The sequence below is a fragment of the Neolamprologus multifasciatus genome, chromosome 16, assembly GCF_963576455.1.
Source record: "Neolamprologus multifasciatus chromosome 16, fNeoMul1.2, whole genome shotgun sequence".
NCBI lineage: Eukaryota > Metazoa > Chordata > Actinopteri > Cichliformes > Cichlidae > Neolamprologus > Neolamprologus multifasciatus.
The window spans coordinates 28,570,343-28,584,469 of NC_140454.1; the positions used below are offsets into that span (position 1 = coordinate 28,570,343).

At 43.3% G+C, this 14,127-nt stretch overlaps 2 protein-coding genes across 7 annotated transcripts; one reads left to right on the forward strand and one right to left on the reverse strand.

The window, feature by feature from the left end:
• Window positions 1-953: 953 nt before the first annotated feature.
• c16h2orf69 (chromosome 16 C2orf69 homolog) lies at window positions 954-6,293 on the reverse strand. 2 transcript variants are annotated; one of them, XM_085136736.1, is made up of 4 exons: window positions 6,176-6,293; window positions 5,127-5,401; window positions 4,188-4,426; window positions 954-3,829 (listed from the first exon to the last, which is right to left on the reverse strand). In XM_085136736.1, exons 2-4 carry the CDS (start codon window positions 5,394-5,396, stop codon window positions 3,352-3,354), a joined length of 987 nt encoding a protein of 328 aa, XP_084992862.1. In that variant the 5' UTR covers window positions 5,397-5,401; window positions 6,176-6,293; the 3' UTR covers window positions 954-3,351. The 2 variants fall into 2 exon arrangements, with proteins under 2 accessions (XP_084992862.1, XP_084992861.1); XM_085136735.1 differs by lacking the exon at window positions 6,176-6,293 and adding an exon at window positions 5,533-5,705.
• Window positions 5,968-12,300, forward strand: ftcdnl1 (formiminotransferase cyclodeaminase N-terminal like 1). Of its 5 annotated transcripts, XM_085136733.1 has the most exons (7): window positions 5,968-6,233; window positions 6,501-6,542; window positions 7,397-7,531; window positions 7,807-7,902; window positions 8,181-8,336; window positions 9,857-10,045; window positions 10,871-12,300. In XM_085136733.1, exons 3-7 carry the CDS (start codon window positions 7,417-7,419, stop codon window positions 11,305-11,307), a joined length of 993 nt encoding a protein of 330 aa, XP_084992859.1. In that variant the 5' UTR covers window positions 5,968-6,233; window positions 6,501-6,542; window positions 7,397-7,416; the 3' UTR covers window positions 11,308-12,300. The 5 variants fall into 5 exon arrangements, with proteins under 5 accessions (XP_084992859.1, XP_084992858.1, XP_084992857.1 ...); XM_085136732.1 differs by lacking the exon at window positions 6,501-6,542 and having other exon boundaries at window positions 5,970-6,233; XM_085136731.1 differs by lacking the exon at window positions 5,968-6,233 and having other exon boundaries at window positions 6,421-6,542.
• The last annotated feature ends 1,827 nt before the right edge of the window (window positions 12,301-14,127 follow it).

The window sequence follows — 14,127 nt, forward strand, 5'->3', positions numbered from 1 at the left end:
TACAGTCTTACAGCGTGACTAATTTCTTCTTCTGTTTTACTAGGAATTGTCAACCCATTTAATCAGAGCAGGTACTAGTTTTATTTTGTTGTATTTATCCGCTACACCTTAAAGGCCGGTTCGTGAAAATATTGTCGGGCATAAACCGGTCCGTGGCGCAAAAAAGGTTGGGGACCGCTGACTTAGAGTACTAATCAGGTAGAACCAGATAATCGTCCACAGCACACCGGTTGGGAAACACTGCTCTAAAGGGGTCCTGATATGTTTTTACATATTTTTGTCAAATAAACACGTGCACGCACGCACGAACCCCAACAACAGTGGATGCTGATTAAAAATGTTTCAAACACTTCATATTAACCTTTTAATATACATCATTATCTTTATAGTGTTTTTATGTCACCCACCATCACAGTGTGAATGGTAGGAATCGGGCTACAAAGACTAATAAAGGCTCATATATGGAAGCTGATATCATAACCACTGCACCATGGAGCTAAAGACTGGAGGACCAAATGTGAGCTGCTGTGCTCTTAGCACCAGTCCCAAGCCTTGTTAAACATAATGAATCAGCTCAAAGTACCTTAAGAGCTTCTTTCAGTTCAAAGGTCACCACAGCGGGGCAATCGGCATATCTGAGTTGGCACTAGCAGAGGTTGATCCTAAATGCTCTTCCTCAATCAACCCTCCCAGGGATTTTTGTTGGGTACATGTAACAACTACATAAAAACTGATGACCTTTGTTCTATGTTAGAAGAATTGTTTCAGCTTTGCATTTTAATATTTACATACTTCATTGATTTGCTTCAAGAACTCCCACTCAGTGGACGTCTAATGAGACAGTCCAGACAGTAAGTTTCTTTGACTGTTACAGCCACTAAATGACATTTTGAGAGCATGTGACATAAATAAGGATTATTTTAACTGACTCATACAGCGGTACAGAGTCTAAGAACAAAACCAATCAGAGCTGAGCTGAATAAATCTCCTTTAATAAAAGGTCAAATCCACTCCTCAGTTTTTGTTTTTGTTTTGTTTTTTTAAAAAAACAGCACAACATACAGCAAGTAGTAAACAATGGAATGCATCTGAAGTTACATTCAGCAGAACGACTCGCAGCCATCAGCAAAGTGCAAAGATGCTATTTAAGCTCATACAGATGGATGTACAGTGCATGCTGCCCTGCCAGCTACCAGAAGTCCTACAGGAATAATCCACTTATTAATTGGACACAGCAAGCAGGTTTATAGATTTTTTTTGTCCTTCTCCCCACCCAGTGTCATAAAAACACATCACATCTGCCACCATGAGATACATTCAGGTCCAAAAGTATCTGGACAGGGGGTCCGTAGATGGTTTTGGAGATATTAGCTGTAAAGATGTCAACCTTCACCTAAATATCTACAGAACTAGATGGCACTCGCCTTCTAGTGTTTGAAACAACCAACAGCAACATCTGTTTCCGCTAATTAGACTCATCCAGTTTCTACCAGTCCTTTGGGTCTAAGTCACAGGACCAGTGACCTAAACGAAGACGCCAAGGCCACACATCCTCGCTGTACCACCCAAGCCAGCAGACATGATCTATCCAAGCAGTCGTGGGCCTCAAAGTTATCCAGGACATCCACGACACCTCAACCAATGCCTTAAAACCTGGCAAAGCAGCTGTTCTACTCAGACACCCCCAAAAGCCCAAAGCCTTCAGAGGAAGCTCATTTCCACCTCTGGTGTCCTGGACGCCTTTCAGTCAGCATCCACAGCTTGTGGATGTAGGTGTAGATCATCAGCTCGCTCTTCACAAAAAACAGATCAGTACAGCATCCACAGCACCAAACCCCACAGCCTCTGTTTTGATATTCTATTCATGAAAGCTGTAAACATAATCAGTGTCAAAGGTCAACCCTGAGGGAGTCTGGCTTATTGATGGAGACGTGAACCAAGCTCTCGCTGCAGCTGCAGGCTCCAAAGTGCTTTTAACAGTGTGCCTGATATCCTGGAGTCCAGGAACACCCCCTACAGGTCACCCCAGCAAAACCTTCCCAAAGTCCACAAAACACATGTAGACTGGTGTGGAGAACTCCCACACACCCTCTCTGAAAGGAGGAGTCACGACCCACCTACTCAAAGATCCAAAAATATGATAGGTGATTTATAGAGTTCCATAATATTTAAAAGAAGACAGACATCTGTACAGCTCCCCCCAAAGCAATTCAGGCCAGAAGAGAACCCAACTGTCATCTACAGATTAATCACATGGTGTGATTCAGATTTAATCAAAGCAAAAAACTAAAACTGCCCTGCTGCCCAAATACTAAAGCACCTGAGTGTTCCTTCTTATTATTGCATTTTACTGAAAACAAAAAACAAATCTGTGCAGATGGACTTTTTTTTTCTCCAGAAAAACATAAAATCTGATATTTTAAAAACATTTACAGTAAAATATGAAAGTTTTTGGTTGTTGTTATAGTTGTACCGAGTTTAAAAGTTGATTTCCAAACGTGATGACAGAGCTGACCTATGAGCCCCATGGTCTTCATCAGCAGAACACCCCGTGCTGATGAAGACCATGTGAAATGTGACGGCTCCAGAATACGTAGTGAACACACCTTGAGGTGACTGTGTGTCAGAATAAAACGTACCGCAGCAATTTAAGAGGAGACGCTGCAGGCACTTTTTTTTTTTTAAACAGTCTGCAATTTACACACATAACTCGTTGCAAGATAATCAATCTTAATTAAGATTGTTTTATTTTTAAGTCCGGTTTTGGAACTTCAATGGCTTCAAAAAGTGAACAGTTCCTGTTAGCCTGCAGTGTCTTATCTTAAAAGTATAAATCTAAACTGCTTTTTTGTCCTTTTTCTGACTCGTGATTGGTGGAAATCCACCATCAGCATCAAACTGAAGGAATGAACTCAAACACTTTAAGTGTCTGCTTGTTATTTCATTACAGTTAAAACACAATCAGCAGATATTCCTGCTGATGACGTCCACCCGGACTCAGAGGTGAGACCGGATTCTCAAACATTCATGTGTCTAAAATGAGCTCAATGCTAGTGCAGGTATAGAAAGAATGTAAGAAGCTTTTCTGCTGTAGCTAAACGCGCAAACAAGTTGAGTTAGAGAAACTAACCGGATTAACCAGCGGCTCGGCAGCAACATAAAGTCTGAGCAAATGGAAAAGCTTTCATTTAGCCTGAATGACTTTCAGAGGAAGACAGTGGAGAACAGAGGAAAGCTCGTCCCACCTCAGGGTTAGCGCGTTTAACAAACTAGCATCCGACTCATCTGAGCCCTTAAATCTGAAGGTTTGAGGTAAGACCAGCAATAAGACACAAAGATCACATAAAGCGCTCAAAACTCCTGGATGACCCTGAAGTGGTTCTCGATGGAGGGCGGCTCGTCCTTGAAGTGCAGCTTCTTGCTTGGACACGCCCCGAACTCCTCCAGAGTTTTGATGAAGTGTCCGTGCTCGCGGCCCACCCAGGCCCGCATCGGGTCGCACACCTCGTAAGGGGTCACGTGGGCATGGATCGACACGCCGCTGGCGGCCAGCTCCTTCAGGACCTGCTTGTCCGTCACCCAGGTCTCACTGCCCCCCGGGTGGCCACCATCCAGCCAGAACATGTCAGAGATGTGCTTGACGAAGGGTGACATCTGCGGATCAGCACGGGCCCCGGGCAGCTCGTACACCATCTGGTTCAGGACCACGCAGCCTTTGCTGAAGCCCACCAGGGTCAGGGAGAAGCCTGAGGGGATGCTGTCAGCGCCGCCCTGTGGTTGGAGCGGGTCTGGCAGGTTGGCTCGCTCCATGCCGTGGCTCAGCAGGGCCCTGTGGTCAGAAACACTGCTCAGACTCAGAGAAAAGATCAAAATCATCTAGAAGAATTACAGCAGCATTTTCCTGTCCTTCACACCTTTAGACGTGGTCATGTTTTCCAAAAACATAAAATTTGGAAAACTGGGAAAAGACACGGGGTAGTCTAAAGAGATGGAAACGCGTTCACCATTAAATTGCCCTTTTCTGTGTCATTCTCTGTAAGCTAGATGATTTAGCTTGCAGGTGGCTTTTTAAGCCTCTACACCTTTCTTAATTTATTCTTAACCGATATACAGGCCAGATAAAATTTAGCCAAAGTAATCAAGTTAAATAATATCCCAACAAGACAAAATGAGCTCCAGTGACAAACCTGAGGTGGTGAAACGCTCCAGAGTCAGCAGAGTATGGCGAGTGCTCCGGAGCCCCGAACATGTTGCTCTCCACGAAGTTCTGGTAGCAGCTGAACTTGTGCAGGTACATGCGCGAGGCTCTCACCACCCACACGTGTCTATCAGGGAAACGGCAACCCAGAGTGAAGGCGACCCTCTCCAGGCTCCAGGAGAGCCACTGGGCACCCTCAGGCTGCAGCGCCATCTCCTCCTGGAAGTTCTGCACAGACAGAAATGAGAAGTTTTACAACTGCTTTTTGCAACATAGAGGTCCTACATGATCTCAGAACAAGAGCAGCACAGCTGAGTCCTGTCGTTTTTCCTGACCATTTTCAGGGGAATAAAGCCTGAAGCCGCATCAGAAATGTCTCAGTGGAAGGAAAGGCTAAAGTATGCCAAACCACACAAGAACTGGACTGAAAATGAGTGGCAACAGGTCTGATGGAGTGATAAGTCCTAATATTTGGTTCGAATCATCACCAGTGTGTACGGAGGAGATCAGGAGAGAGTTAGCACAGTGAGCGTCTATCTGTAAAAGAAAGTGGAGGCTCTGTCATGGTTTCATTTCAGCCAGTGGTGTTGGAGATCTCGGCAAAAGTGAACTGTCAGATTTTGATGCTCCATGAAATACCACGGGGAAAAGGTCTGATTGGCAACAGCTTCATTTTTCAGCATGACAATGATCCGAAACGCACTGCAGAGGCAGTAAAATCATACCTGGACAAAATCACAGACAATGGAGCACTATCAGCCATGGACTGGCCTCCCCGCATTTTTATTTGGTTTACTGAAAGAAATCATTGACTGATTCCAACATTAAACACACAGGAGGTGGCACAGAGCTGCCTCAGTAATCGTATTAAGTGATTAATTTCGCCATGGCAGCCATGTTCACCTGAGACCTTCTCCATCACTCTCACCTGAATATCCCCGTGGAAAAACACCACGTGCCGGTTGTTGCTCTTCTCCTGCTCCTCCGGGTCAGGCCGCAGGAGCAGCAGGTCGTTCACTCGGTTAGGGAGGTTCCCGGGCACCGAGGGCAGCCTCTGCAGCTTCTGCAGCGGGGTTCCCGACAGCGCATCCCGGCTTGCCGAGGCGTGGAGCCCCCGGAGCTCGGAGGGTGACGTCATCATCGCTTTGGCCGCAGTTATTAAAGTCAGGCCCAGTACTGCTGCTCGTTCGGCTAGCATGGACTCTAAAATAAGAAAATGAGCTGGCGTTTTTCCTCATCTGCGCACTCGCTCCATGCTGCTGTCAGTTAGCATCACATTATCAGCGGGTAGCGCCAAACCGGGCCACACAGCCTTATTATACGCAAACAATTACAACTACACGGCGTCTACAACCGCTGTCCGCCTCACATTACGACACCTGCGGAATAAACGTCCAAGATTTACTTCACTGTCACAGTTTTAGAGTCTCCTTTTGTCCACAAAGAGGCGCTGTTTAACAAAAACAAACCCACCGAAATAACAAACGACTGCAGTGACAGGAAACGTACGCGCTACTGCGCATGTGTTGAGTTTTCTCGTCGGTAGGAATCGGATGATTCCCTCCTTTGCATTTCCGTTTTCGTCGGCGCGGTCTTACGACGCCAAGAGAAGAACAAAGCAATCGTATAAAACACCTCGTTTGTGGTGAGAAACGTGAACTGTTATCGATGTGAACCGAGGATATTTATGGATATAAAACATAAATAAAATTGACACTGATTAAACCACTAATTTTTTTCCCGAATGTTTTCATAATTTTATGGAATTTTAATATTTTCCAAAAATAATAAGTAGGTAACAGCATGTCCAGAAAAAAATATTTACACCCCAGACCTTTTTTATTTTTTTAAAAAATACATACGAGGACCGCACATACATAAACACATCTCAAAGTGTCTATGGTTGGGATCGGGGTGGAACCATCTTGTGCTGAGACTTCCAAAGTTTAGCTGAACACATAAAATGAACGTGTTTACCTTTCCGTGGATCTTGATGTGGGTGGGTTCGCAGCGGCTGCGCTGAAGCGAGTGCAAAGTGAGTGTTTTCCCGCAGATATTGCCCTTTTTTCCCTTATAGACGCTGCACATACTTCAAGTGTGCCACTGACATGTCTGGTTCCGCCTGCATAACACAGCAAAATAGTTTACACCAGGCTGCACTTTGTACATGTTCTACAGCTGTGCAAACAGATGTGCAGACACAATGGGTAAACCATTGCACCACCACTCGGCTTAATAATTCCCATAAGCTGCACTGAATAATTATATGACTGATAATTAACCATTTCAACTAATCTATCAGGTCATTCTGCTCATAAGAAGAGTTCCATTCATCTGCTGGAAGGTAACTTCAGCTTTTAAACACACTGTGCAGCAGCTTATATTTATTGGAGAACTTTTCATAGCCCATGCACTTATTCTGTTGCTGCTTGAGTATCCATGTTACACTTAGAATTGCATTAAAAATCAAAAGTATTATTTCACTGCTTCATTTTTTGATGGGATGAAGACAGCTCTATGAACTATACCATTTATCATCCAACAGTTGAAATAAAAACAGTATTTCCTGAACTTCTCACAGGAATGAGCTCAAAGAAGTGGGTGCAACAGCAAAAACATGGGGAAAATGTCACCTGGTACTTTGATACATGCTGGGATAATTACAAATTTTAAAATGTAACTAGTGCAGCCATTTTTAGCTTAAATATAATTTTTTGTGAATTGTTCAACTAGGACTAGTCATTTTTTCATGTGGTACCAGTTTGTACCACAACAAACATACAGCATGTAAGTACAAAAAGTACCTTTATTGGAAAACTGTAGTAGTTTTAAACTTACTATTTTAATTATATTTTTGGGGCTTAAATTATAAAAACAAACAAAGAAAAAAAATGTTTACGGGCAGAAGTGTTGATCATACCTCATACCAACTGTCAAGCACAGTGGTGGAGGGTTGGCCTGAGTTGACCATGAACTCTTCTGCATACAAGTATTGTAGAGTGAAATGTGAGGCCATCTGTCTGACAGATAGAGTTGGTCATCTGAAACTGGTAAATAATGTTAAGGATTTTTAAAATGTTCTCATATATGAACCCTTGGAATTGAAAGAATATGGACTTTCTTTTTCCCATGATTGAGTTTTATTGGTCACACATTCAAATTTTCATCTAATGAGTGGCTGCATTTCTACTTTCCCAGTTCTGCATACCTGATAAAGCATGGCCTCGAGCTCTTTGGGCAGGAGACTGGTGGCGTGTCTCCTCAATGTTTCTGAAGCTCGCAGGAAGCATCTGGTGGAGATGGTGGCCAAGGCAGCTTTGTACAATACTGAAGGTGAGTTCAAGGTACCAGCGGAAAAAAAAGTTTGGATTTCAACACGAGCTAACTGCTGGTAAACTATTTACAGCCTCAGTTTGAAGGGCAAGCCACTATATATACCCAACTCTTAGCTGTAAAATCACTGCCTGTACGCAGTTATGTCATCCATGATGGCGCCAGATGATAATCAGATAACCACCCTACTCTAAGCACTAAATTTGCCCTTTACCTGTAAAATATAACCTGTTATTAGACATTTATTCACATTTATTGTCTTTATTGTGCTTTAGGTGTGAGGCGTGAGGGGACCACGGTGTTAAACATCTTTAATGATTATGACTACAACCGCTCTGTCATCACTATTGTGTCCAGCATCGACTCGATCAGTAAGCCCTCTTTGTATTTGTTCTTCTAACATGTTCCATATTCACTCTCTTGCTCTTGAGAGATGGATGAATGGGTTCAGCTCCAGCTTCCAATCCTTTAATAAGCTTTGTGAGGGATTTAAAGACACATAGAAAACCCAGTAAGAACCTTTTTCTAACAAGGATCACAGAGAAAAAAATCATTTCTACGAATCCTTGTCCGCAACACGACAGTCTTAACAGTGAAAGCAGTCAAAGTTTGCAGCTTTTATTTGGTGGTGTTTTTTAATGTTTTCCAGCGGAGGCGATCCTGTGTGCATGCGAGAAGGCGTGCGGGCTGATTGACATGCAAACTCACACAGGAGTCCATCCGTGCATGGGCGCTGTTGACCTCATACCCATCTACCCACTGGGGGAGGAGGTGAGGGCAGAGGACTGTACTAAAGAGGCGCTCGGTATGTGTTTCACAGTGTTCCTGAGAGTTAATGTACCCCTGAAACACTGTACCCTCCTTAAATACCCCGTCATCAAATGAAGTGTTCATTCAAACTAATTATTGTTTGACTAACCTTCTGAGTTTCTCCATTATTTCACCTAAACATTTCCACTACTACTCATAGTAGTAGTAGTAGTTAGCTAATAATTCCTGTTATTACCCTTTTATACCCTTTAATATTCAACTGCTAACCCCACTTTCATTCATAGTTTTTGTTTTGCTATTTCAATTAATCAATACTTTTATTGTATGTTTTTAATTGCTATCCATACTTGTACTAAGCTTGTAGTTTCAAATATTTATCTGTTTAGCTAACGTCATTTAATTATGTTTTTAGCTAATAATTTCAACTTTTAGCTAGATATCCTTTAGCTAAGTATTTAAAACTTTTTATTTATAATTTTTTAGCCATTTAAACCATTTGTCCGTCATGTTAAGCTAACAATTTTATTTATTTACTCTTTTCAAAAAGTTAATAGTTGGATACTTCCCCCCTTCATTATAATTTTAAAAAGCAATTCTAATTATTTACAGACAGCACATTTTTGGCTAATGATTTTAACTGCTAGCCTTGCTTTTTTAGCTAGTGGTTTAGCTAACAAAAGGTTTCCATACTGTTAGCCAGGTGAGTTATTTCAACAGTTATCCATTATATTTGTTTAAAATTTGAATTTGTTTATTATATGAAAACTTCTCAAAGGTTTAGTTGTTATTTTATAAATTCAAGCCTTCACCCTTTCTTTCCAGTCCTTATTTAACTATTTATTTATCTACCTATTTAAATCATTTATATATTTGATTTACCCTTTTGCTACCGCTTATGTATTACTTTAGTTTACTGCTAACTTTTCCAGTAAAATCTTTTAAGATCTACTTGTTACTGCATTTTTTTAGATTAGTTGAACTTCCCACATAACCCTAAAATCCTATCTAACATGTATCCCTGGTTGGGAATCACAGCTATATTTTAAATCCTCACTGGCTGTCAGTGTGACTTAAAATAAATTCTCAGTGTGTGTTCACAGACATATTCAGCAGGGTGTTTGTAGTTTTTATTATTCCTCAGTACATTTTCTGTCATGAGCTTATCCACCGTGTCTCAAGCACAAGCATGTCTCACCTGCATGTAGCTGATGATGTGACGTCTTTTCTATTTTCCTGTGCTGTTGATTACTTTCACAGTTTACCAGCTGACTTCGCAGCAATGTGTCTATCTGATAATGAGCAATAACTCAACACTTTGCCCTCATGCCTGCAGACTGCACTCTGTATGCTAATCTGTGTGGTGTGATTGAAAAATGGTAATTGGCCAACCCACTAACAAGAACTGTATTCATGCATGCATGTAATAAGCAGCCCATGTGTCTGTATTTTCCATCCGTCTGAATTACATTCCCGCGGGTGTGTTTTGGTCCGTCACGGTCTTTGCACCTTTGCGTTTCTGAATTTGTGTGCACGTGATGACGTGCTTGGGCTCAGCTGTGGCTCAGGGACTTACAGAGAGGGTCCGGGGCACCAGTGCCTTCCTGTTTGGCTGGGCAGACTTCCCTTTACAGCGAGGGCTGGCGCACAGGAGGAAGGAGATGGGCTGGTTCAAGAAGACGCCGGACCTGCGAGCGATCAGGGCCGACGTGGGGCCGCAGCCACAGAAACGATTTGGCCTCACAGGTGAGCCAGAGGTAGCAGGTAATGAAGGTTAGAGTGTCTCTTTGGTGTGATTACACAACACAGGTGACTTTGTCTGTTTTTGTTTGTTAGTCTGACCACAGGCTGTCTCCCTTCTCTATTCTAACCTTTGAAAGGAAAAATCTGAAAAGTTCACACAACTAAAAAAAAATAACATTGACGTGTTATCAGATAAAAAAAAAAGTCAGGCCACTGAGCCTGTTAGCACATTCTGAATCTAACTAAAAGGTGTTAAACATCAGATTCACACAGCCGAGGTATCCTGTTGTTACCTTTGCAACATTTAGTCTCTATTATAAGCACTGCTGGATTTGTAAAGAAAAAAATAATTTACTGGAGGCAAACAAGACAGGAGATCGAGGATTCATAGTGTTCCGGAGAACATCTGGTGAACTACGTGTACCAAAGAAGTCGTCACTATCCAAGAAAAATGACTGTCAACCAGTTGCCCTCACTTCACATCTGATGCAGAGCTGGAGAGACTAGTCCTGGCTCACCTCACACCACCTGATAGACATGCAGTCTGTGAGACTGGGCAGTGCTCTGTCTGACACGGGGGACTGTGCTGTGTCCATTCCTCTTAAGCTTTCAGTACAGCTTCTGCCACTCTGACCATTTTGTAGGGCTGAGGACTGCAGAGCACGTGATTGCAGGGGCTAGTAAAACAATCTGTTTCTGAATGTGAATAAGACTTCAGAAGGAAGAGGATTGCTATGCAACTTTTGTCTCACTAATAAAAATCTGCAAAAAATGTTGTTATTGATTTAAAGAAGCTCCTTTAGTTCCGATTTGTCTGATCTCCTGCAGGTGTCGGGGCCAGTCCCTACGTCATGAACTGCAATGTCACAATTGACACCCAGGACGTCTCTTTGGGGCGCAGCATCGCCAAAGCCATCAGGGAGTCGACGCCAGGAGGCCTGCCTGGGGTGCAGGTGCTGGCCCTACCACATGGGGGCGCTGTGGAAATCGCTTGTAATGTGGAAAGCGTGAAGGGGACCCCGCCAGATCACCTCACCGCAGGTGAACCCTGGCCGTCTTTCAGCATCGGCGGCGAGTCGTACTGTCATGCCCCGGCTTCCCTCATCACGGCGAGGGTCGGCGAGCTGGCAGGGAGACAGGGGGTCAGCATGAAGGGCACGGCCTTGGTGGGGTTCACCCCCCGTGATTGCAGGGGCCTAGCAGAGTATGCTCTGTCTCAAGGGATTGCCGAGTTCTGGAAAGAGCAGCGCAGGATTCGCATGTGAAAACAAAAACTAAAGTCGATAATCTGTGATAGATTCCGCCTCCGTTACCATGGAAACTGACTGTTATTGAGCCCTCAGGTACCACCGGTGGTGCTTTATGTTCTACTGCTGCACAAATACAGTTATAGCATCAATAGTTTTTCTATTTGAAGTAATGTTTGAGTCAGGAGGTCTTCACTTTCAGGGTTCTCAGATTTAGATTTATGAACCTCTGTGTTTCCCCAGAGCAGGACGAACCCCTGATATAGCAATATATCATATTCCTCTCCCTCCTGTGATATGTCATCAATACACTAAACTGTATTAATAAAACATGAGGCATTCTGGTGCATCATCTCCTCCCAGTTTGACCTACAGAGTTACTATTTTGTGACTCCTCGCTGTGGTGCCTATTAAATAAATGAGCAAAAAAGTCAGTCAGAAGAACTGAAAAAATAGATAAACTCACCGAGGGAAACTGAAACACTGAGTGATGACTGATCAGTTTGTGTGATTACCTTTAGACTAAAAACATCACATTTAATAAAAAGTTTAACAGTTCATGCTTTTCTTTTGGTATTTTTTTCACAAGTTCACATAGAGTGCGGTGGAGTTGGAATGACGGATGGGGTCAAAGGTGAGGGTGCTCTGAGTTCCTTGTTTGCAGAGGTGATGGACACGTCGACGGGTAAAGTCAGGCATTAGTGTCTGTGAACTGTGGCGTTGGCAGACGACAGACAAAGTTATAGAGACCAGGCTGAGAAGGTTTGGACAAAGAATGCTGAGGATGGAGCTGCCAGGCAGGAGAAGAAGACGAAAACCTCAGAGAAGATTCATGGATGTAGTGAAGGAGGGCATGCTGATGGTTGGTGGATCAGAGGAGTATGATAGGAATACTGCAGTGACCCCTAAAAGGGAGTCACCAAAAGAAGAAGAAGACATACAGTTATGTAATTCCATAAGTAGATTTTAAATCAACCAAACAGCTTGTGATTGAAGTGCAGAATGTCAACGAGTTTGACAGGAGTGTTGAACCGTTTATGAGTTACTGCCATCTTTATACTTTTGGTGGGGTTTTTTTTCAAGAGTCTGTGTAGAATAACACACCTGACCTCTGAATGCCTTCCTGCTTTGGGAGTATTTACTTCAAAGTCTCTGAACTTGCCAAAGTGTGAAAACGGTGACATTTTGAGTGCGTCGCTCTCCAGAGTGAAATTGGAGACAGCGCTCTCCACATGCATATGTGTCATTTCCTGTTTGGAGCAAATAGGACGCTTGTGTTTACTGATGAGTCTCTGCTGATGAGTCTTTTCCCATCATTTTTTCTGCCATGCGTGACTCTGTGGGAGAGTCGCCATCTGTGTGAGAAACGGCTATTTTTGTCCCGCGCCCGTTTAAAGCCTGCCGAGTTTTCTGTCCTTTCGTTAAACTTTCAGAGCTCCTGCTTCACAGGATTAACCCTTTAATGACAAATCTGGCCAGAGGACAGGTGAAGAATTAACTGGGGCGAAATGATTCCTGTCATTTTTACATAATGCACTGAATAGCTGCGGAGTAATAGAGTGAAGGGGGTATGGGTTTGGTTCATTATGTTATATTAATCTGGGCTATATGGAGGTAAAAAGCCTCAGAAGTGTTTAATTTTATGCCATATGGAAGGGAAATCTAAGAGCCCGTAACAATCTAATCTACATCCATAGTGGGCGCTAAGCTGTTAAGCTTTACACCCAAACGGAGGAGGGGTGATTCACTGAGTCTTGCACGGAGAGGGACGAGCTTTGGCATCAGGGTTTGAGGTTACTACACTTTCGTTATGTTGTGTAATTTTGCAGGTTTTCTGCATTCGATGTGACGTAAGGTTGCAACGAGAGGCTGAAGACTTGCAGTTTTTGTATCCCTGTGCGTTTGGATTAGCTTTCTTGCTGTGTGAACGGTCACCTCTTTGTATGTCATCCAGCTGAGGCTCTGAGTCACACGGGCATCGCAGCCGTGCAGCTTCGTTTCATCTCTCTCTCTCTTCTGCATTTAGACACACATGCATTTACTCTATGGGATGCCACACACACACACACACTCGGATACACTCTGCCTGACAGACTTGGGAGCATCAAGGCCTTATCTAGGTCACAGCATAAGCCCAGAGGTATCCTGTTCTCCCCACACACAGACGTATGAACGTACGTTTTTAAATTTGCAGGCAAAGTGACGTGTCTGGAACATTGAATCTATTTTGACTCATTCCTCCTCGGTTAACAGGGAAAGGATTTTTTATTTGGATTTCATATTTGTGCACCCCCTTCTTCTCCCTCCCACATTAACCTCATTTTGTGACTCAGTCTAGCGGCTCTCATGCTTGTCACAAGGCCATCATTTCTTTGATTAAGCACTCTTCCGTCTGCAGATTCCGGAATCAGAGATGCTTTGCCACCGAAGCCTGAAAGAAATGTGTAATCTGCTCGAAATAAAGGCAAATTTCTCTTTGCTTGCTGCTGCAGAGGCACCATAAGATGCCTTTGATTTGACTTAGCCTGACAGTGCATCATCCGAGATGCAACCAGGTGTCACAGCACAGAAATAGAGCTTATTTCTTCGCTTCAGTCTTCTATAAATATTCCAAAGCTCTCTTTTCTCCTCCCCCCTCCCTCTTTCCACTGTCTGTCCATTTTTATTCTGCCTCCCACATCTTCCCTTTCCCCTCTGCTTCTCTTCTATAACGTGGAGTACTCACTCATCCCTCCTCTCATTTCATTCCTGCAGAGCTGTCCTTCCACAGATTTCCTTCAGCCTCATGGTTAATCTCATCTAAGCAAGTGTTTGCTTCAAATATAGGAACGTTTACAA